The 24,023-nt window shown below is 40.0% G+C and overlaps 4 protein-coding genes across 6 annotated transcripts in view; all 4 read right to left on the reverse strand.

Moving 5' to 3' along the window:
* LOC134186542 (uncharacterized) overlaps window positions 1-1,725 on the reverse strand; it is a 6,354-nt gene extending 4,629 nt beyond the window's left edge. The window contains exon 1 of the mRNA XM_062654531.1: window positions 1,608-1,725. Coding sequence (XP_062510515.1) covers window positions 1,608-1,725 — 118 coding nt within the window. The remainder of the gene's footprint in view (window positions 1-1,607) is intronic.
* A 3,918-nt stretch (window positions 1,726-5,643) lies between these two features.
* LOC134186930 (uncharacterized) lies at window positions 5,644-9,582 on the reverse strand. Of its 2 annotated transcripts, none has more exons than XM_062655027.1 (10): window positions 9,527-9,582; window positions 8,961-9,467; window positions 8,416-8,783; window positions 8,171-8,355; window positions 8,007-8,114; window positions 7,639-7,812; window positions 7,368-7,569; window positions 7,187-7,313; window positions 6,898-7,115; window positions 5,644-6,206 (listed from the first exon to the last, which is right to left on the reverse strand). In XM_062655027.1, the coding sequence occupies exons 1-10, from the start codon at window positions 9,541-9,543 to the stop codon at window positions 5,827-5,829; spliced, it is 2,286 nt and encodes a 761-aa protein (XP_062511011.1). In that variant the 5' UTR covers window positions 9,544-9,582; the 3' UTR covers window positions 5,644-5,826. The 2 variants fall into 2 exon arrangements, with proteins under 2 accessions (XP_062511011.1, XP_062511012.1); XM_062655028.1 differs by having other exon boundaries at window positions 8,961-9,456; window positions 9,527-9,572.
* A 5,907-nt stretch (window positions 9,583-15,489) lies between these two features.
* On the reverse strand, window positions 15,490-16,468 carry LOC134187420 (hemicentin-1-like). Its single transcript, XM_062655538.1, has 3 exons — window positions 16,410-16,468; window positions 15,968-16,255; window positions 15,490-15,893 (listed from the first exon to the last, which is right to left on the reverse strand). The coding sequence occupies exons 2-3, from the start codon at window positions 16,161-16,163 to the stop codon at window positions 15,496-15,498; spliced, it is 594 nt and encodes a 197-aa protein (XP_062511522.1). The 5' UTR covers window positions 16,164-16,255; window positions 16,410-16,468; the 3' UTR covers window positions 15,490-15,495.
* Window positions 16,469-19,279: 2,811 nt separating this feature from the next.
* LOC134186823 (uncharacterized) lies at window positions 19,280-23,255 on the reverse strand. 2 transcript variants are annotated; one of them, XM_062654885.1, is made up of 10 exons: window positions 23,201-23,255; window positions 22,635-23,141; window positions 22,090-22,457; window positions 21,845-22,029; window positions 21,681-21,788; window positions 21,312-21,485; window positions 21,041-21,242; window positions 20,859-20,985; window positions 20,569-20,786; window positions 19,280-19,847 (listed from the first exon to the last, which is right to left on the reverse strand). In XM_062654885.1, the coding sequence occupies exons 1-10, from the start codon at window positions 23,215-23,217 to the stop codon at window positions 19,468-19,470; spliced, it is 2,286 nt and encodes a 761-aa protein (XP_062510869.1). In that variant the 5' UTR covers window positions 23,218-23,255; the 3' UTR covers window positions 19,280-19,467. The 2 variants fall into 2 exon arrangements, with proteins under 2 accessions (XP_062510869.1, XP_062510870.1); XM_062654886.1 differs by having other exon boundaries at window positions 22,635-23,130; window positions 23,201-23,246.
* Window positions 23,256-24,023: the final 768 nt, after the last annotated feature.

The raw sequence follows: 24,023 nt of genomic DNA on the forward strand, positions 1-24,023 counted from the left end.
TGTATTGCGTCACTGTCGTAATCTCGTCGAGGGTCCTAATTAACTAACCTCGTCGACGGGGAATGATTGCTGCGTGCATGGCGGTACGATGACCTCCGCCAGCTTATCATGATCAATCTCTGCATGTGGGTAGACAAATGTTTACTATGTGTCTTCGTCGATCTTTAAACGGTATTAGTTGATTTCGTTGAATTTGGAAGGCACCACAGGGGCTTTCAACGCCCACTCAAATTAGTAAACATTTGTAAACATCATAAAGGGGCGCATCTTTCAGACACAGCTTTGTTTTTCGCAAATCATTCACAATTTGATTGTGTAAGGACGGCGTACAACGTCAGTTGATTAGTATACCTACAAGTATATGTGGTGGTTAAGGTCAACTAGCAAGGGTTTGCTAACATGTCGGTTTGCATCTATGCATGTACATACGAATGTCACAAACAGCTATGAATAGATACCACTACATAGTTATGTAAATAGTAGAAAGTCCGTTTAATTAATTATTCACTATTTATTATATGTTTATCATGGTGTATAAGCTAGAGCTAGAAGAGCACATGACAGCCTCGCTTTAATTAATTTTTCGTGCCATGCTCGACAAACTTTGGCTAGAGACGAATTGTTACTCTTGTTTTAAAAAATATCTTCTGATTTTGCATGACAATTACGTGAAGACTTTGTGGGCGGAACGTAAAATTGCGATAAGAGCCGCTTCAACGGTAAGTCTACTAGCACAGCATCTGGCATTGATCCAACATCTAAATTATACATGCCACCCATGCATACAAGGAGTTCTACTTAATCGTGAAGTTGGAAGATTAAGTTCCATGTATGTAGACCCCTATCTCATATTGCCATTCGAAGAATGTTGAGTCCCTGGAAAGCGTGAGTGGGTATGATATAGAAAAGATAAGTGCAATGATTGTCATGCACGCAGTGCTGCCCACTTCTTTCACGTCACCATTTTCTCTGTAAGCTGTAACTCTGTGCAGCTCCTAGAAAATATCGGACGGTATTTCAAAACTATAGCGTTAAACGTCGACTGGAGAAAAAAGTACTGGAGACTTTTGAAATAGCGAAAAGACCTTTTGTACGAGATAGAAAATGATCACAAATTGTCAATTGTTATCTTTGTCGCGAGCATCTCGGTAGACGAACGGTACTAGCTTGCAGGAAAAGCATTAAAAGCTGGTCAAGTAGGCAAGATTGATGCATTTGTTCTGTTTAGATACCCGCTTACATCTATAATCATGAGTTCTCGGATGATATGCGAATCTACGAGCTAAGATCGTGCTCCACATCATAGATAATTTCTATCAAGAAATCTGTTTGTAAGTACTTGTAATCTAACAAGTAGAAACTTTACAGATCGTTGTCCAGTAAATCAAGTCCGTCTAAACAGCAATGCTTTGCAGTATATGTATGCGTATAGGAGTTTACCTTTGCGCAATTTGCGTGTTTTGAGTCGTGACGAATATGTGTGACTTCAATGAAATCAAAACATTGTAGAAACATAGCTCCATCAAGTGTCTAGTTGAATAGTGGAGAAGACGGGAAAACAATTTCTAATTAACCTGACACTCACTTGAAGGAGTGTCAGTCTGTACTTGGAGCATTTTCACACGCGTGGGAGACTTGGAAAGCCACCGTCCACGAGAATACTCCCACATGGGCCACCGGTACAGTAGCACGAGCTCCTGCAGCCGACTTTTTATGCAGCGACATCGAAGACTTTAGCTTAGTTCTCTTTCTTGTTTCTATAGATGTCGAGATATATGTGCAAGTTGTCGTCAAAGTGAAATCTGGTCTCTAGAGCGAGCGCACTGTGTTGAGATAAGTTGTTATAATAATATTTAACAAAAGTCGATCAAAAGTGTATGTGTACATGCATCTACGAGTATACATGTATATGTATTATAAACACAAGACTATATATTGTAACAATCGCCGCTTTCAACTGTTCGGTGTGTTATATTTTGTTTTCTCTAGAAAGAAATCACATGCACAGTTATTTGGAATTTACACAAAATGGCTTTCGCGATATGGCTAGTCTAGAATACGTAATAAAGTGTTATCAGTATAAGCAGGTGAGACAGTATTTCCGTTGTGCATGACAGCGGAGACTGACAACTCGTCGAATTAGTGAAATCAATTTTGTCATCTGATGCAGCCATTGTTGTCTCAAGCTCAACAATATAGAAAGACTTCGTAGCAGGATTTCCGTATCCGTTAGACGCGCTGCACATGTACACTCCCGTTTTATTCCGGTCGATGTCCCTGAGCTGTAGAGTGTTTCCAATAGCAATGTAAGAGTCACCATACTGCCATAATATTTCAACAGATTTTGGAAAAGAATCTTGACGCACGTCACACTCTAGTTGAACGTTCTCCAAAGCAGTAACGTTAACACGAACAATTTCGTCTTCAGAATCAATAATTGAAGCTGGCACTGAAGGACATACAACACCAACTTATCAATATTTTAAATTTATCTTATTTTTTACCAAATAATTTTTATATTACCTATAACTGATACTTCATAGAAGCTTTGATTGTTGCTACTCGAAACGCAGCGGTAATATCCAGAATCTTTTACGGTGACGTGTTGAATAATGAGAATGTTACCACAGGCAAATATTCTAATGGTTTTTACACAATAGATACGACGTCCGTCTCTTATCCACATCGTTTGCCCTTCTTGTGCAGGCCGTCCATTCATGTAGCACTGAAAACGAACTTGATTGATATTTTCGGACAAAGTTAGGTAGCGAGGAGCAACGCTGATCTCACCAGCAGCCTGCCTTCTTACGTCTTCAAACACAACATTCTTTCTTACAACTACAAACTCAACGTTTGAAACCACTTGCGGAATCCATGTGCGTAAAAAGTGCATGTGAAATGTTTGAACAAGAGAATTAATTAAGAGCTAAAAGTAATACTCAAGTGAGTGTATTTATACATTTACTTACCAGCACTATGCACTTGCTCGAGAGCTGAGTGGCTTAAAAGTATTTGCAAAACCAGGAAAAGCGCGTCTCTCATTGCGTTCAGATTATAGATTGATAAATCGACGGAGAGCTTGAACTTTAATACACAGCAGCTGCGCAATTAATTGATATGCAAATGAGGTTTCGCTAGAGGTCGCTTATTTGCATCAAAGATTTTATACAATAAAAACTAAACATTTTTTTGATTAAACCAAAATCTAACTAAATTAACTTTTAGAAATTTAAACTTTGCGATTATAGGAAAAAAATCAAGAAAGAAATTGTTTTAGTACATAATTGTTGAAATTTAGATATTAACTGTTTTAATTAAAGTTAACTTTGGTTACAGTGAGATCTGGAAAACACCGAATGACGTCTTGCAACATCGAGGCACTAGAAAAAACCACCTAAAAATAAAAGTAAGAAACAGCAATTTCTTTAATTAAGTCCAATGCTATTTGCATAACTTGATAAGACAGTCTAGTCCGCCTTGTTATCCAACTTAGAAAACTGAATTATAATTTACGTGGGCAAAACGTCTGGTGTTGCTGCACTCACATCTACTGGCTTTAACGTTACTACCGATGTCGTTCCACATAGTTGTTCATTTTTTCTGTTTTTTGATAGGTATAGCACGGATAATCTACAGGTCAAGGTGCCAAACTTTTCAAATAATAGAATTTGCCTTTCCAGTGTCTATCAGCGCATTTGAGTACAGCCAAGGAACTGGTAGGTACACGGTGACAATCGAAATAAATAATACGATCCGCTTTCAGTGTTTGGGAACAACTCGTGCGGTATGGCTATTCAACAGACAACCGATACGTTCAAACGTAGAAAAATCGAGAATAGTTCATGGCAGCTTGATCCAAATTACAACGTTTCGATTCGAGTTTACTGGAGTGTATACATGCAGAAATTCGTACACACACACACACACACACACACACACACACACACACACACACACACACACACACACACACCGGAAAAAACGTTTACGCAACACTGAAGGGTGTGTATATGGTGTGCATGCAACGAGCTCTAGGAGACAATGTGATCAATTGATATGTTTGTGTTTGTATAGCTAGTTCACTCAATCTAGAGTGGAAAGATGGTAGCCTCTGGTAATCGGATTGAGCTAAACCGTTTTATTAGAGCACACGTTTTATCTTCCTAGAATGGATGCAACGTGACACTAATGGCGTAAGACGACTCGATATGAGAGAGAGAGAGAGAACAGAACGTTGTTTCGACTACTAGATTGGAGGACTCTGGTGCATAGCCTCAAACAAGTACGCTTGCATGGGCGTTTGCAACAAAGTAGATATTCGTATGGTGAGTAACTCAACAGTGCCCTCGTTCGCTCGAAAACGCGCAATCCTCTAAGTTCCATCATCTACTATAGAACTTGTGCAATCATTGTGTGTCGTTTCTGCAGCCATTTTGTTGCCAAGCTCACGTAGTAGAAAGTTACAAAGACTTGAAGTAAACGATTGAATTTGATACTCCAAGTTATTGTTGTTCCTTTCAAAACGCTAAGAACATCTTAGATCCGTCACTGGTATTCAAAATTCTCTCTATACGAGTAGTTCATTGTCTTGACGGCGTTGCCAAACTGCTACGAATTGCTACAATCTAATTCTATCGTAACGTTATATATGGGCATTCGATTACATACAGGGTATATTCGTCTATCTAAACAATAAATAGATAACTAACTATTTCTCATGGATTAATTACACAGATTGCTCGACATCTGCTCTTCACTTGTTGTTGAGCGTCAACTGCTTTTCAATCTATCAAATACAAAGCGCATACGCTTTTGTCTCAAGCAGAGGCTGAGCGTCATATATGACATCATTGTCTCTGACTATAAGCTGTTTTAATGGTAAAAATTGAATTTTTCTAAAAACGGGAAAGACCTAGGTCATGCATGTGTATTATGTGTTCCGACATGTGGTGTTACTGCCTATTGAGTCTCCAATGAAAAGGATCCGTCTTCCTTTAATTCGTTACCGTCAGTTTAATTAAGAAAGCTACCCCGATAGTTTTATGTCGTCTCCTGCAAGCTTTTGCAGCTGTGGTTTATGGACGTCAATTGTGGTGTTGCTCAGGAAGTCAACTTGGAAAATTATGATTGAGTCACCTCAGTCCTGGAACAATGATATAAGATAAATTGTACTGTTAACAAAATAGAAGATGTCGCGTCAACACTATGCTGTACGCAACAAGAATCTTGCTATCTACCCCAGATGCTGCAGAAACGCAAGTTACAGTTCCTGTCTTCTCTTCTTCGTACATGCCTATAGTTTGATCCGTTTCACCTGTGTTTTTCGCGACGAACGCGATAACCTTAACCCTAAGAATTTCGTCAGGAGGGACACATTTCCCGGGCAACCATACTTCTTACTACTGACCAAGGCGAAACAAAATTCACTATGTTTAATGCTAAAGAGACGTAGGAAAAGTTTCAAAAAAATGAAGGCAAGCCTAGTTAGTATACGTTAGAAAGAACAGAGAAACTCACATCTCTCGACACACACACACACACACACACACACACACACACACACACACACACACACACACACACACACACACAACTACACGCACAAACGCTCGTAGCTCTAAAGCAAGTAGAACACAGCTTCATTTACTAGTCAATAACTAAAATTATCAAAAAATAGCATCTTGCATCGTGATAACAGTACAAGTACTATAGTTGAGCTGTGAATTGATCAATTTTAGAAAGTCTCCGAATCCAACCTAAAGTTAATACAAAAAGTAAAGCACATACAACAATTCGCTGTATTAGCCATTCTATCAATTAGAATTGTTACTGTTCCTCATCAGAAGCTTCATCATCATCTTCAGAACAAGTGTAGTCACTGTCTGTAACATCCGGAATTCCCATGGCTCTTATCCTAATCATGTATCTGTGAAGAGAGTTTCGAAACTCAGAAATATTATAGTAGGATGACAACCGGTGAGGACGTGCGCGGCCGGTCAAAGCCATCTCGTTAATAAAGCGATTTTCGTCACGTAATTTCAAAAATTCAGTAAAACATGATGATGACACAAATGAGCAACCTCCACTAACTCCACTCATTTCCATATCTTCATTCTCAGAAACGTGATGACACCATGCGCCGACAACTTTAGCAATAGCATCTTCTGTGTCCAATCTCATTCTGCTTGCTGCCATAAAACGGCCACCTACACATTATATTCTTAGTAAGTATTAATAAGTAACTGCCTCTTCAAACAGCCACGAGTAGTTGCACCCGGAGTGCCAGTAAAGGTTTGCTACATAGATGAGGTCAGATTTCTAAATTCCATACTTTTATCTGCATTAGAGTCAGAGCACCACATCAATTAAAAAAGACACTGCTGCTGTGAGAAGATCATGCTACAGAACTTATGATGACAACAAACTCGTTTTACGATGTGAAATCATATGCTATCTTCATCATGGGACATGCATCAGTTTACTCCTAACTGCAAGTGACTGAGTTCTGATTTGTCATTGAACAATATACATTCCTCTGGCCTCACGAAGTCAGATACAAACACAAAAATACAAATATCAATACATTATGCATCTAGTTTTATTACACCACAGTCTCTGTATATACAGGTCTGTACTGTATAGCATATACCAGAGACCTATATATATATATATATATATATATATATATATATATATATATATAATATGACTCTGGTATATACCAGAGCTGTAGAGATAGACGGCTCTGGTACAAACGTATGATCCTAACAATCCCATGACTCTAGGAAATTGCGTATGCAGACCCACAGTCCTGTGTGTACATATCCAATTAAAACTTCTAACTGGCCGGACCCATTTATTAAATGTCATTAAAATTAATACAGTATCTATACTTACCAGCCAACACCACGTTGCTTGTGAGAACTGAACGAATGTGATCATCACCCTCACTTGCAGATTCAATAACTTGACCTACAGCTTCTGCCACATCATCTGCAGAAGCGCTAACATCCAGACTTGTAGTACAAGACGACATTATGGATCCATCCCAAGCAGCAGATACAGATGCCGTTTCATGTCCCAAATTCACAACAACACCACAGCTCAAACCATGACTAGTCGAAGCAGCAAAGCAAACAAGTGCAAACACCGAGTCAAATGTATTCAATAAAACACATTTCTTTACCTGTACAGTGTTGCAACAGTTGCACTCAAGAAGCAAATGCTGGGTGCACAAAACACATATATCAAACTTGTGCTCAACGTTTTCTTTGTTGAATCATCCCATCCAACAGCAGGCTCCAATATTACAACTAAATTCACTATGCATCAACATCATTATACATTTGTATCATTAGCACACTAACTTGGATAGTAATTTGATTTCAGGGTATATTCAGAGTAGAAATGAATCATTATTTCACATAAAACGTCTATTCCTGACTCGGTAAAATGCCCATTTTCTATGAGTCTAACAAGATGATCAGGAAATCGAGCTCTAGCCTCGGCACCACTGTAGAAGCGCTCAAAGTCTGTTCGCCTCATATGAAGATCAAAAATTCCATTGACCTATGTATGATCAAACAAAACCTGTTAAATATCTATACATAATACTATGTGACGCAGGTAAGAAGCTACCTTTGCAATAACTGATTCACGTTTAAGAAACTTGGGTTTTCGTGTTTTCAAAGTCACAATTCCACACTTTACGGAATGACTCCCCAAATCATACACAACAGCTCTGTGTTCCTTAGCGTTGACGGCTCGTTGCTTGTAGCAACCATGCCAATCCTTTGTAAATGCACTTGGCATCTAGTACAGTAGAAATAAAGTTGAAGTGCCACCATAATTAAGAAATCATATCATACATTACACCGCCAGACTACCACTTATTATTTGCCTTACATGCCATTCATTCACATAATTAGTAAAATTATGTACATAAATTTGAAATGTGTATCTTATATAATTCTTTAACAATAAATTACTATAGTGTTTCTACCCACCTTGTGCTTACCTGCACATGAGAACTTCTCCACATTAACACCTATTGGCCATCGTAATCGATACAAATCAAACCACAGTTGTCCATCCATTGATACATCATACCAATCCTATATATTATTATTCATATCAAATCATTAAACATTGATATACAAAATTGCAATACCTTGCAGACTCTCATACATCTGCACAAATCAGAAGGTTGGAGATATGAGAACACATAAACATATAACTCGTAAGGAAGAGCCCATGTACTCAGTGCTTCTGCATCTGCTCCAACTGACTGTTGAGCCTCAATTTGAAGTTTCAACGCTTTCAAATAGCTATCTGTAAAACCCGAGGTATCACCAGCTACAAACATTCACACTCATAAAAATGATGAGTGAGCCATTGTGATGTGTAGTACACTACCTTGCTCTAGATCATGTGATTTTACATATAAAGCCAATGTCTCAACATAGCTCTCATCGCTTTTATAAGACAAAGGATCAGGAATCATCTCTGTGTCAACACGATAAAACATGATCTCTGTTCTAACAATATATTTTGTCCCAGTGATCACTTGTGTTCCTTCATGAAGAGTATCATGATTGAACACCAATGCTAAACCTTGTCTAGGAGTCACAGTGTACACAACTTGGCCAGTGGCAGGCGATAAGAATTTTGTGTGACCACCTTCATAGCCATCATTCAAGTAGATAACCACTGTGTACACTGAGCTCTCATCCTCACGAGGAACCCATGGTCCATCTAAGTGAGGACTAAAATGTCCACCAGGTCTACAAAGAAAAGACAAATTTATCAGCAAATTGTCCACACTGACCATGCAACAGAGTGTAACATTTGAAAATTGTTAGATAATTATTTGCCATCTAAATTATACAAAAAAACTAAACAGACTAAAAACAAAGAGTGCTATTCAATCAATTATCTACTCCCCAAGATTCATTTCATACTCATATTTTCCAAATTTGAAGCATTCGTTAAGTCTGCGCGGTTTCCAAGTGCCCTGATTACCAAATCCCACTGGTCGAATGCGAAGAATGTCTCTACGCTCCAAGTAAGGCTCCAGACGGCGGTAAATTCCGGCAGCCAGCTCTTCACTAATTGACAACAGTCTGTCATTTGAACGATACTCAGTCTCAAACAAATTGGCGAGACTCGAATAGCCAACTCTCTCCGTCTCGTCGACGTAGAAACGACACTCTTCTGCTGTTAACAGGCCATGAAGCAGAAAACAACGACTTCCTGGCAGACTAACATCCTCTCTCGTGATGGTACACCGTCGTTGCGTATTGCTCTGAGAAGTAATGGTCTTGCAATGATTGAGCCGCTTGAAGTTCTTCTGTGACGTGGTTAGCATGGGTCTGATGGTAATTCGCACACCATCAATCTCAACGGTGCGATTTGAGTCATCAGACAACTCATTGGCATCTGTGTCAGCCCTTGTCACTACAGAACATCTATGTAGCGTATTCTTAAGTTAATGTTACTCAAACCAGAGCAAGATTTGCTTTGTTACTTGTGTCTGCCGTCCATATCTCGCCCCAGTCGCAGTACTCTCGCGTGACCAGACCTGTCCCGCCTACATCCGTCTCTAGGCCACGTGATCCGGTACCGTCGCCATTTTAATTGGCAAGTTGTCAGTCACGTCTTCTTATTTTTCGATATTAGCGCGCGGTCCCGTTCCGTTGTTTGCTAGAGATGGTCAAGAGCTGCTGTGCTGTTGGGTGTACTAATAGGTAATTCAGTGTTACGCGATATCACGATATATCGCCTTTTTGACGACGTTTCGAGGGCTTAGTCGATTCGCAAGTGCAACGCTTAAAAAGTTCTAAAACTGCCCGAAAAGCTGAAACTCGCGTTCGATTTAGTACTCGAACTGCAGGTCACGTGCACGTAGGCGTCATACTAGACGCCACACCAAAACATGTCTAGCTAACATATGGCTAAGTAACAGCTAGTCGACAGCTGTAGTGTTGTCTAGAGTGCTTGACGGCAATTCTGAGTCATTTCTTCTACAGCCAAGCTCTCACTATGACGTGTAAATTCTGTCGTTTGAACGAACTAGCTGTTCAACAAAGAAGACAACATCCGAAACCGATGAGAGGGCACAATTGAGTGCTAAAACGCTTCTTTACACTTTGCAAAGAAAGTCAGTGTGTAGCGTTGACAAGGATCGACTTGGCGTAATCTAATTCAACTTTACCTAGGTAAAGCAGGGGTGAAGGTTTCAGCTGCTCTGATAGCAAACAAAGTTCCTGCCTTCGGTACAGCTGGTTGTACATACGATGACGTGCTGCACGTCGTGATGGTGCAAGGTCAGGAAATGGTGAATATCAAACCGAGATAGAAACACCTGCTGACGTCCTATTCACAGCCAAATATCAATTTAGAGGTCTTGAAAGAAAAGCACGGGCTGTTCCTGAGCGAGTTGGGAGAATGTGCTCACCACAAAGCTCGAACGTGAATCGTCTGCTAGAAGCGGGTGCATCAAGCCTGTGCAGTTGTGCTTCAAGACACTCAGAAGTTTAAATTCTTACGCTGGGAAGACTAGACATTACCGGAGAGCTAGCAGATGCTAACAGAGTGAGCTTGTGTTAGCAGAGAAATACTCAGCAGTTTCCGTTAATAACCGTTGCTGATTCAAATAAAGAATTGAGAGCCGTGCGGCATTTTCTTCCAACACTCTTATGACATTAGTACCCGCAGACTGCTGCTGCTGCAAAGAAAAAGACTGTCCGACAAAAGGGGCGGTACGGCGGCTCAATGAGCATGCGATATCTCTCGTGGACAGTAGCAAACAAAGAGAGTGGTTACAGTGGTAGTGTTGTTGTGTTATTTAGTTTTAGTGTCTAGCACTCTAATTCAACAACACAACGAAGCCCGCCAAACAAACTCAGTCTCTAGCACTGCGCAAGCGCCCTGGAGGCACCTCCCCAAAACAACCATAGAACTATTACATCTCTTCTCTCTAAACTGCCTAAGTTCCCACATTACTGCACTACAAATACAGTCTTTCGGAGGTCTCGAAACCCGTGTAGAACGCCGGAGGACAGGCGGTACTTCTGCAGCTCTCTATGGCGTGCCATTTGTGTCAAAATTAGACAATGAGATGAGGCGATGAGACCATGCGATGAGACCGTGCGATGAGACCGTGCGATGAGACCGTGCGATGAGACCGTGCGATGAGACCGTGCGATGAGACCGTGCGATGAGACCGTGCGATGAGACCATGCAATGAGGCGATGAGACTGTAATATGAGACTGTAATATGAGATTGCAATATGAGACTGCATTAATATGAGATTACCGCAGATTACCGCAGATTACCGCATGCAGCTACTCTAGACAACATAATCTCTGACACAACTTCACAGATTTGCGTACAATGATAGTCAGCGTGCACACATCTATTTACGTCGTCTACTTCTTATGTGCTTATAGATGGTGGATTTTTCATGATGCACTCGATCGCCTACTAGTAATTTGAGTGTAGTCAACGAGGTCGAGTCTGCATTGAGAAGTTACCAGTGCAAAACAACACGAGAGCGCAAACTTTGAAATCAAAAATAGGAAAATAAAATTTTCAAAAATGCAAATAGGAAATAACAATGCTATTTAAAAATAAAACGTAAGTATTGTAGTAACATTTTAAATTTAATTTCTTAATTTAAAAATATGATGATGACGATGGTATATGTATGACAATAGTGTACAGTCTTGATATCTATTCTATCTTCTTTTGTCTGTGTGTTTTACTGACTTCTTTATGGCACTTCATGTACCCTTTTGGTATGGCATCCATGTATACAACATGTGTGTGTGTGTGTGTGTGTGTGTGTGTGTGTGTGTGTGTGTGTGTGTGTGTGTGTGTGTGTGTGTGTGTGTGTGTGTGTGTGTGTGTGTGTGTGTGTGAGTGTGTGTGTGTGTGTGTGTGTGTGTGTGTGTGTGTGTGTGTGTGTGTGTGTGTGTGTGTGTGTGTGTGTGTGTGTGTGTGTGTGTGTGTGTGTGTGTGTGTGTGTGTGTGTGTGTGTGTGTGTGGTGTGTGTGTGTGTGTGTGTGTGTGTGTGTGTGTGTGTGTGTGTGTGTGTGTGTGTGTGTGTGTGTGTGTGTGTGTGTGTGTGTGTGTGTGTGTGTGTGTGTGTGTGTGTGTGTGTGTGTGTGTGTGTGTGTGTGTGTGTGTGTGTGTGTGTGTGTGTGTGTGTGTGTGTGTGTGTGTGTGTGTGTGTGTGTGTGTGTGTGTGTGTGTGTGTGTGTGTGTGTGGTTTGTGTGTGTGTGTGTGTGTGTGTGTGTGTGTGTGTGTGTGTGTGTGTGTGTGTGTGTGTGTGTGTGTGTGTGTGTGTGTGTGTGTGTGTGTGTGTGTGTGTGTGTGTGTGTGTGTGTGTGTGTGTGTGTGTGTGTGTGTGTGTGTGGTTTGTGTGTGTGTGTGTGTGTGTGTGTGTGTGTGTGTGTGTGTGTGTGTGTGTGTGTGTGTGTGTGTGTGTGTGTGTGTGTGTGTGTGTGTGTGTGTGTGTGTGTGTGTGTGTGTGTGTGTGTGTGTGTGTGTGTGTGTGTGTGTGTGTGTGTGTGTCTGTGTCTGTGTCTGTGTCTGTGTCTGTGTCTGTGGTGTGTGTGTGTGTGTGTGTGTGTGTGTGTGTGTGTGTGTGTGTGTGTGTGTCTGTGTGTGTGTGTGTGTGTGTGTGTGTGTGTGTGTGTGTGTGTGTGTGTGTGTGTGTGTGTGTGTATGTGTCAGCAAGCAATCCTTAACATAAATCTCTGTTATTCTATGTATAATTTACCTAAATAAAATAACCTGTTGTATTAGAAGTACGTTGGATCATATGAAAGTGTTGAATTGAATATCACAGATTTAGCTATAGATTATAGGTACAGTCAACTTGTAGCTGCAGGGTACAATGAAAGATCAGACTTACATGTACAGTCTAAATTGTTTTCCCTGCGTAAATAAACAATAAACAAACAAACAATCAACTTTTACTTAGGTCGTTCGCATGTAAGAGAATGCAAAAAGTACCAAACCTACTAATTTAAACTTTAGAAGATAGTTTGAGCTTTGCAGCAGACAGATAATCTGATTGTTGATGTACATACCTTCCACTCTGGCTCTCATCACACTCTGTGCTTAGCTTCGCTATTCCGGTCACACAGTACGCGCAAACATAACGCAATCAGAAAAATATATTCCATACGTAAAACGTATGTCACATAAGTGCTACACTGTTCGTACTGTGTACACCTATATTACCCCACTTAAAAGGATAACCCTAACCATAACTTTATTTACACAATCATGTGGTGAATTTTTAATACATATGCTAATTTAGAAAGGAAAACTTGCTAGAAGTTGAACAGCGGATGTCACTTCTTGGTTCCCGTTGTGACATCGTCACGCTTGATTTTATTCGAGACATTAATTAAAGCATTAGAGACACACGTTTTCTAGAATTGTATTGCGTCACTGTCGTAATCTCGTCGAGGGTCCTAATTAACTAACCTCGTCGACGGGGAATGATTGCTGCGTGCATGGCGGTACGATGACCTCCGCCAGCTTATCATGATCAATCTCTGCATGTGGGTAGACAAATGTTTACTATGTGTCTTCGTCGATCTTTAAACGGTATTAGTTGATTTCGTTGAATTTGGAAGGCACCACAGGGGCTTTCAACGCCCACTCAAATTAGTAAACATTTGTAAACATCATAAAGGGGCGTATCTTTCAGACACAGCTTTGTTTTTCGCAAATCGTTCACAATGTGATTGTGTAAGGACGGCGTACAACGTCAGTTGATTAGTATACCTACAAGTATATGTGGTGGTTAAGGTCAACTAGCATGGGTTTGCTAACATGTCGGTTTGCATCTATGCATGTACATACGAATGTCATAAACAGCTATGAATAGATACCACTACATAGTTATGTAAATAATAGAAAGTCCGTTTAATTAATTATTCACCATTTATTATATGTTTATCATGGTGTATAAGCTAGATCTAGAAGAGCACATAACAGCCTCGCTTTAATTAATTTTTCGTGCCATGCTCGACAAATCTTGGCTAGAGACGAATTGTTACTCTTGTTTTAAAAAATATCTTCTGATTTTGCATGACAATTACGTGAAGACTTTGTGGGCGAGACGTAAAATTGCGATAACGGTAAGTCCACTAGCACAGCATCTGGCATTGATCCAACATCTAAATTATACATGCCACCCATGCATACAAGGAGTTCTACTTAATCGTGAAGTTGGAAGATTAAGTTCCATGTATCTAGACCCCTATCTCATATTGCCGTTCAAAGAATGTTGAGTCCCTGGAAAGCGTGAGTGGGTATGATATAGAAAAGATAAGTGCAATGATTGTCATGCACGCAGTGCTGCCCACTTCTTTCACGTCACCATTTTCTCTGTAAGCTGTAACTCTGTGCAGCTCCTAGAAAATATCGGACGGTATTTCAAAACTATAGCGTTAAACGTCGACTGGAGAAAAAAGTACTGGAGACTTTTGAAATAGCGAAAAGACCTTTTGTACGAGATAGAAAATGATCACAAATTGTCAATTGTCATCCTTGTCGCGAGCATCTCGGTAGACGAACGGTACTAGCTTGCAGGAAAAAGCATTAAGAGCTGGTCAAGTAGGCAAGATTGATGCATTTGTTCTGTTTAGATACCCGCTTACATCTATAATCATGAGTTCTCGGATGATATGCGAATCTACGAGCTAAGATCGTGCTCCACATCATAGATAATTTCTATCAAGAAATCTGTTTGTAAGTACTTGTAATCTAACAAGTAGAAACTTTACAGATCGTTGTCCAGTAAATCAAGTCCGTCTAAACAGGAATGCTTTGCAGTATATGTATGCGTATAGGAGTTTACCTTTGCGCAATTTGCGTGTTTTGAGTCGTGACGAATATGTGTGACTTCAATGAAATCAAAACATTGTAGAAGCATAGCTCCATCAAGTGTCTAGTTGAATAGTGGAGAAGACGGGAAAACAATTTCTAATTAACCTGACACCCACTTGAAGAAGTGTCAGTCTGTACTTGGGGCATTTTCACACGCGTGGGAAAGACTTGGAAAGCCACCGTCCACGAGAATACTCCCACATGGGCCACCGATACAGTAGCACGAGCTCCTGCAGCCGACTTTTTATGCAGCGACATCGAAGACTTTAGCTTAGTTCTCTTTCTTGTTTTCTATAGATGTCGAGATATATATGCAAGTTGTCGTCAAAGTGAAATCTGTTCTCTAGAGCGAGCGCACTGTGTTGAGATAAGTTGTTATAATAATATTTAACAAAAGTCGATCAAAAGTGTATGTGTACATGCATCTACGAGTATACATGTATATGTATTATAAACACAAGACTATATATTGTAACAATCGCCGCTTTCAACTGTTTGGTGTGTTATATTTTTTTCTCTAGAAAGAAATCACATGCATAGTTATTTGGAATTTACACAAAATGGCTTTCGCGATATGGCTAGTCTAGAATACGTAATAAAGTGTTATCAGTATAAGCAGGTGAGACAGTATTTCCGTTGTGCATGACAGCGGAGACTGACAACTCGTCGAATTAGTGAAATCAATTTTGTCATCTGATGCAGCCATTGTTGTCTCAAGCTCAACAATATAGAAAGACTTTGTAGCAGGATTTCCGTATCCGTTAGACGCGCTGCACATGTACACTCCCGTTTTATTCCGGTCGATGTCCCTGAGCTGTAGAGTGTTTCCAATAGCAATGTAAGAGTCACCATACTGCCATAATATTTCAACAGATTTTGGAAAAGAATCTCGACGCACGTCACACTCTAGTTGAACGCTCTCCAAAGCAGTAACGTTAACACGAACAATTTCGTCTTCAGAATCAATAATTGAAGCTGGAACTGAAGGACATACAACACCAACTTATCAATATTTTAAATTTATCTTATTTTTTACCAAATAATTCTTATATTACCTATAACTGATACTTCATAGAAGCTTTGATTGTTGCTACTCGAAACACAACGGTAATATCCAGAATCTTTTACGGTGACGTGTTGAATAATGAGAATGTTACCACAGGCAAATATTCTAATGGTTTTTACACAATAGATACGACGTCCGTCTCTTATCCACATCGTTTGCCCTTCTTGTGCAGGCCGTCCATTCATGTAGCACTGGAAACGAACTTGATTGATATTTTCGGACAAAGTTAGGTAGCGAGGAGCAACGCTGATCTCACCAGCAGCCTGCCTTCTTACGTCTTCAAACACAACATTCTTTCTTACAACTACAAACTCAACGTTTGAAACCACTTGCGGAATCCATGTGCGTAAAAAGTGCATGTGAAATGTTTGAACAAGAGAATTAATTAAGAACTAAGAGTAATACTCAAGTGAGTGTATACATTTACTTACCAACACTATGCACTTGCTCGAGAGCTGAGTGGCTTAAAAGTATTTGCAAAACCAGGAAAAGCGCGTCTCTCATTGCGTTCAGATTATAGATTGATAAATCGACGGAGAGCTTGAACTTTAATACGCAGCAGCTGCGCAATTAATTGATATGCAAATGAGGTTTCGCTAGAGGTCGCTTATTTGCATCAAAGATTTTATACAATAAAAACTAAACATTTTTTTGATTAAACCAAAATCTAACTAAATTAACTTTTAGAAATTTAAACTTTGCGATTATAGGAAAAAATCAAGAAAGAAATTGTTTTAGTACATAATTGTTGAAATTTAGATATTAACTGTTTTAATTAAAGTTAACTTTGGTTACAGTGAGATCTGGAAAACACCGAATGACGTCTTGCAACATTGAGGCACTAGAAAAAACCAACTAAAAATAAAAGTAAGAAACGGCGATTTCTTTAATTAAGTCCAATGCTATTTGCATAACTTGATAAGACAGTCTAGTCCGCCTTGTTATCCAACTTAGAAAACTGAATTATAATTTACGTGGGCAAAACGTCTGGTGTTGCTGCACTCACATCTACTGGCTTTAACGTTTTGACTTATAGAACTACCTATGTCGTTCCACATAGTTGATCTTCATATATTAATGTTTCATTTTTTTCTGTTTTTTGAAAGGTATAGCACGGATAATCTACAGATCAAGGTGCTAAACTTTTCAAATAATAAAATTTGTCTTTCCAGTGTCTATCAGCGCATTTGAGTACAGCCAAGGAACTGGTAGGTACACGGCGACAATCGAAATAAATAATACGATCCGCTTTCAGTGTTTGGGAACAACTCGTGCGGTATGGCTATTCAACAGACAACCGATACGTTCAAACGTAGAAAAATCGAGAATAGTTCATGGCAGTTTGATCCAAATTACAACGTTTCGATTCGAGTTTACTGGAGTGTATACATGCAGAAATTCGTACACACACACACACACACACACACACACACACACACACACACACACAGACACACACACAGACACACACACACACACACACACACACACACACACACACACACACACACACACAGACACAGACACAGACACAGACACAGACACAGACACAGACACACACACACACACACACACACGCACACACACACACACACACACACACACACACACACACACACACACACACACACCGGAAAAAACGTTTACGCAACACTGAAGGGTGTGTATATGGTGTGCATGCAACGAGCTCTAGGAGACAATGTGATCAATTGATATGTTTGTGTTTGTATAGCTAGTTCACTCAATCTAGAGTGGAAAGATGGTAGCCTCTGGTAATCGGATTGAGCTAAACCGTTTTATTAGAGCACACGTTTTATCTTCCTAGAATGGATGCAACGTGACACTAATGGCGTAAGACGACTCGATATGAGAGAGAGAGAGAGAACAGAACGTTGTTTCGACTACTAGATTGGAGGACTCTGGTGCATAGCCTCAAACAAGTACGCTTGCATGGGCGTTTGCAACAAAGTAGATATTCGTATGGTGAGTAACTCAACAGTGCCCTCGTTCGCTCGAAAACGCGCAATCCTCTAAGTTCCATCATCTACTATAGAACTTGTGCAATCATTGTGTGTCGTTTCTGCAGCCATTTTGTTGCCAAGCTCACGTAGTAGAAAGTTACAAAGACTTGAAGTAAACGATTGAATTTGATACTCCAAGTTATTGTTGTTCCTTTCAAAACGCTAAGAACATCTTAGATCCGCCACTGGTATTCAAAATTCTCTCTATACGAGTAGTTCATTGTCTTGACAGCGTTGCCAAACTGCTACGAATTGCTACAATCTAATTCTACCGTAACGTTATATATGGGCATTCGATTACATACCGGGCATATTCGTCTATCTAAACAATAGATAACTAACTATTTCTCATGGATTAATTACACAGATTGCTCGACATCTGCTCTTCACTTGTTGTTGAGCGTCAATTGCTTTTCAATCTATCAAATACAAAGCGCATACGCTTTTGTCTCAAGCAGAGGCTGAGCGTCATATATTACATCATTGTCTCTGACTATAAGCTGTTTTGATGGTAAAAATTGAATTTTTCTAAAAACGGGAAAGACCTAGGTCATGCATGTGTATTATGTGTTCCGACATGTGGTGTTACTGCCTATCGAGTCTCCAATGAAAAGGATCTGTCGTCCTTTAATTCGTTACCATCAGTTTAATTAAGAAAGCTACTCCGATAGTTTTATGTCGTCTCCTGCAAGCTTTTGCAGCTGTGTTTTATGGATGTCAATTGTGGTGTTGCTCTGGAAGTCAACTTGGAAAATTATGATTGAGTCACCTGGAACAATGATATAAGAAGAATTGTACTGCTAACATAATAGAAGATGTCGCGTCAACACTATGCTGTACGCAACAAGAATCTTGCTATCTACCCCAGATGCTGCAGAAACGCAAGTTACAGTTCCTGTCTTCTCTTCTTCGTACATGCCTATAGTTTGATCCGTTTCACCTGTGTTTTTCGCAACGAACGCGATAACCTTAACCATAAGAATTTCGTCAGGAGGGACACATTTCCCGGGCAACCATACTTCTTACTACTGACCAAGGCGAAACAAAATTCACTATGTTTAATGCTAAAGAGACGTAGGAAAAGTTTCAAAAAAATGAAGGCAAGCCTAGTATACGTTAGAAAGAACAGAGAAACTCACATCTCTCGACACACACACACACACACACACACACACACACTCACACACACACACACACACACACACACACACACACACACATACACACACACACAACTACACGCACATGCGCTCGTAGCTCTAAAGCAAGTAGAACACAGCTTCATTTACTAGTCAATAGCTAAAATTATCAAAAAATAGCATCTTGCATCGTGATAACAGTACAAGTCCTATAGTTGAGCTGTGAATTGATCAATTTTAGAAAGTCTCCGAATCCAAGCTAAAGTTAATACAAAAAGTAAAGCACATACAACAATTCGCTGTATTAGCCATTCAATCAATTAGAATTGTTACTGTTCCTCATCAGAAGCTTCATCATCATCTTCAGAACAAGTGTAGTCACTGTCTGTAACATCCGGAATGATTACTATGTCTCCTATCTTAATCATGTATCTGTGAAGAGAGTTTCGAAACTCAGAAATATAATAGTAGAATGACAACGGGTGACGACGTGGGCGGCCGGTCAAAGCCATCTCGTTAAAGCGCTTTTCGTCACGTAATTTCAAAAATTCAGTAAAACATGATGATGACACAAATGAGCAACCTCCACTAACTCCACTCATTTCCATATCTTCATTCTCAGAAATGTGATGACACCATGCGCCGACAACTTTAGCAATAGCATCTTCTGTGTCCAATCTCATTCTGCTTGCTGCCATAAAACGGCCACCTACACACATTATATTCTTAGTAAGTATTAATAAGTAACTGCCTCTTCAAACAGCCACGAGTAGTTGCACCCGGAGTGCCAGTAAAGGTTTGCTACATAGATGAGGTCAGATTTCTAAATTCCATATTTTTATCTGCATTAGAGTCAGAGCACCACATCAATTAAAAAAGACACTGCTGCTGTGAGAAGATCATGCTACAGGACTTATGATGACAACAAACTCGTTTTACGATGTGAAATCATATGCTATCTTCATCATGGGACATGCATCAGTTTACTCCTAACTGCAAGTGACTGAGTTCTGATTTTTCATTGAACAATCTACATTCCTCTGGCCTCACGAAGTCAGATACAAACACAAAAATACAAATATCAATACATTATGCATCTAGTTTTATTACACCACAGTCTCTGTATATACAGGTCTGTACTGTATAGTATAAACCAGAGACCTATATATATATATATATATATATATATATATATATATATATATATATATACGTATATATATATATATATATATTATATGACTCTGGTATATACCAGAGCTGTAGAGATAGACGGCTCTGGTACAAACGTATAATCCTAACAATCCCATGACTCTAGGAAATTGCGTATGCAGACCCACAGTCCTGTGTGTACATATCCAATTAAAACTTCTAACTGGCCGGACCCATTTATTAAATGTCATCAAAATTAATACAGTATCTATACTTACCAGCCAACACCACGTTGCTTGTGAGAACTGAACGAATGTGATCATCACCCTCACTTGCAGATTCAATAACTTGACCTACAGCTTCTGCCACATCATCTGCAGAAGCGCTAACATCCAGACTTGTAGTACAAGACGACATTATAGATCCATTCCAAGCAGCAGATACAGATGCCGTTTCATGTCCCAAATTCACAACAACACCACAGCTCAAACCATGACTAGTCGAAGCAGCAAAGCAAAACAAGTGCGATCACTGAATCAAATGTATTCAATAAAACACATTTATTTACCTGTACAGTGTTGCAACAGTTGCACTCAAGAAGCAAATGCTGGGTGCACAAAACACAGATATCAAACTTGTGCTCAACGTTTTCTTTGTTGAATCATCCCATCCAACAGCAGGCTCCAATATTACAACTAAATTCACTATGCATCAACCTCATTACACATTCGTATCATTTAGCACACTAACTTGGATAGTATTTTGGTTTCAAGGCATATTCAGAGTAGAAATGAATCATTATTTCAGGTAAAAAGTCTATTCCTGACTCGATAAAATGCCCATTTTCTATGAGTCTAACAAGATGATCAGGAAATTGAGCTCTAGCCTCGGCACCACTGTAGAAGCGCTCAAAGTCTGTTCGCCTCATATGAAGATCAAAAATTCCATTGACCTATGTATGATCAAACAAAACCTGTTAAATATCTATACATAATACTATGTGACGCAGGTAAGAAGCTACCTTTGCAATAACTGATTCACGTTTAAGAAACTTGGGTTTTCGTGTTTTCAAAGTCACAATTCCACACTTTACGGAATGACTCCCCAAATCATACACAACAGCTCTGTGTTCCTTAGCGTTGATGGCTCGTTGCTTGTAGCAACCATGCCAATCCTTTGTAAATGCACTTGGCATCTAGTACAGTAGAAATAAAGTTGAAGTGCCACCATAATTAAGAAATCATATCATACATTACACCGCCAGACTACCACTTATTATTTGCCTTACATGCCATTCATTCACATAATTAGTAAAATTATGTACATAAATTTGAAATGTGTATCTTATATAATTCTTTAACAATAAATTACTATAGTGTTTTCTACCCACCTTGTGTTTACCTGCATATGAAAACTTCTCCACATTAACACCTATTGGCCATCGTAATCGATACAAATCAAACCACAGTTGTCCATCCATTGATACATCATACCAATCCTATATATTATTATTCATATCAAATCATTAAACATTGATATACAAAATTGCAATACCTTGCAGACTCTCATACATCTGCACAAATCAGAAGGTTGGAGATATGAGAACACATAAACATATAACTCGTAAGGAAGAGCCCATGTACTCAGTGCTTCTGCATCTGCTCCAACTGACTGTTGAGCCTCAATTTGAAGTTTCAACGCTTTCAAATAGCTATCTGTAAAACCCGAGGTATCACCAGCTACAAACATTCGCACTCATAAAAATGATGAGTGAGCCATTGTGATGTGTAGTACACTACCTTGCTCTAGATCATGTGATTTTACATATAAAGCCAATGTCTCAACATAGCTCTCATCGCTTTTATAAGACAAAGGGTCAGGAATCATCTCTGTGTCAACACGATAAAACATGATCTCTGTTCTAATAATATATTTTGTCCCAGTGATCACTTGTGTTCCTTCATGAAGAGTATCATGATTGAACACCAATGCTAAACCTTGTCTAGGAGTCACAGTGTACACAACTTGGCCAGTGGCAGGCGATAAGAATTTTGTCTGACCACCTTCATAGCCATCATTCAAGTAGATAACCACTGTGTACACTGAGCTCTCGTCCTCACGAGGAACCCATGGTCCATCTAAGTGAGGACTAAAACGTCCACCAGGTCTACAAAGAAAAGACAAATTTATCAGCAAATTGTCCACACTGACCATGCAACAGAGTGTAACATTTGAAAATTGTTAGATAATTATTTGTCATCTAAATTATACAAAAAAACTAAACAGACTAAAAACAAAGAGTGCTATTCAATCAATTATCTACTCCCCAAGATTCATTTCATACTCATATTTTCCAAATTTGAAGCATTCGTTAAGTCTGCGCGGTTTCCAAGTGCCCTGATTACCAAATCCCACTGGTCGAATGCGAAGAATGTCTCTACGCTCCAAGTAAGGCTCCAGACGGCGGTAAATTCCGGAAGCCAGCTCTTCACTAATTGACAACAGTCTGTCATTTGAACGATATTCAGTCTCAAACAAATTGGCGAGACTCGAATAGCCAACTCTCTCCGTCTCGTCGACGTAGAAACGACACTCTTCTGCTGTTAACAGGCCATGAAGAAGAAAACAACGACTTCCTGGCAGACTAACATCCTCTCTCGTGATGATACACTGTCGTTGCGTATTGCTCTGAGAAGTAATGGTCTTGCAATGATTGAGCTGCTTGAAGTTCTTCTGTGACGTGGTTAGCATGGGTCTGATGGTAATTCGCACACCATCAATCTCAACGGTGCGATTTGAGTCATCAGACAACTCATTGACATCTGTGTCAGCCCTTGTCACTACAGAACATCTATGTAGAGTATTCTTAAGTTAATGTTACTCAAACCAGAGCGAGATTTGCTTTGTTACTTGTGTCTGCCGTCCATATCTCGCCCCAGTCGCAGTACTCTCGCGTAACCAGACCTCTCCCGCCTACATCCTATAGGATGTGCACGTGACGTCTCTAGGCCACGTGATCCGGTACCGTCGCCATTTTAATTGGCAAGTTGTCAGTCACGCCTTCTTATTTTCGATATTAGCGCGCGGTCTCGTTCCGTCGTCTGCTAGAGATGGTCAAGAGCTGCTGTGCTGTTGAGTGTACTAATAGGTAATTCAGTGTTACGCGATATCACGATATATCGCCTTTTTGGCGACATTTCGAGGGCCTAGTCGATTCGCAAGTGCAACGCGTTAAAAAGTGTCCGAGGGTCTCACGTGATCGTCGCCAAAACGGTACACGTTCACTAGACAGTTGCCCTGAATTAGCGTCAATGTCATATCTTCAGATCTCGTTGCAAACGCAAACGTGACCGTGGCTAGTCTGGCAGTAGTAACATACTTTGGGTTGGAGAGCAACGAAGTCAGCAAGCCTAGAGCGACTGACACATTAGGAAAGTCTCTTGCAAGATATTGCAAGATCTTAACAGCAGCAATACGATGCATCTAGCGCGGATAGTGGCCGGATATGACGGCTGAAAGAATTTCGAGGCTAATTTTATATTTACATGCCCACGTGACTAATCATTAGCGGTACCCGGGTGTGAACGCGTCTGCGCTACTACTATTTGTGGGCGTAGCTACCGTAGTCCAGACGTCGGTATGGTATGAACACGCTCTTACATCGGCAACTGTGTGTTACTGCGCGCATGCTAGGCCGTCAGCTGATCTAAGCGTTTTACTATACCCGTGCTCT

This window comes from Corticium candelabrum, chromosome 11 (assembly GCF_963422355.1).
Source record: "Corticium candelabrum chromosome 11, ooCorCand1.1, whole genome shotgun sequence".
In the NCBI taxonomy this organism is placed as follows: domain Eukaryota; kingdom Metazoa; phylum Porifera; class Homoscleromorpha; order Homosclerophorida; family Plakinidae; genus Corticium; species Corticium candelabrum.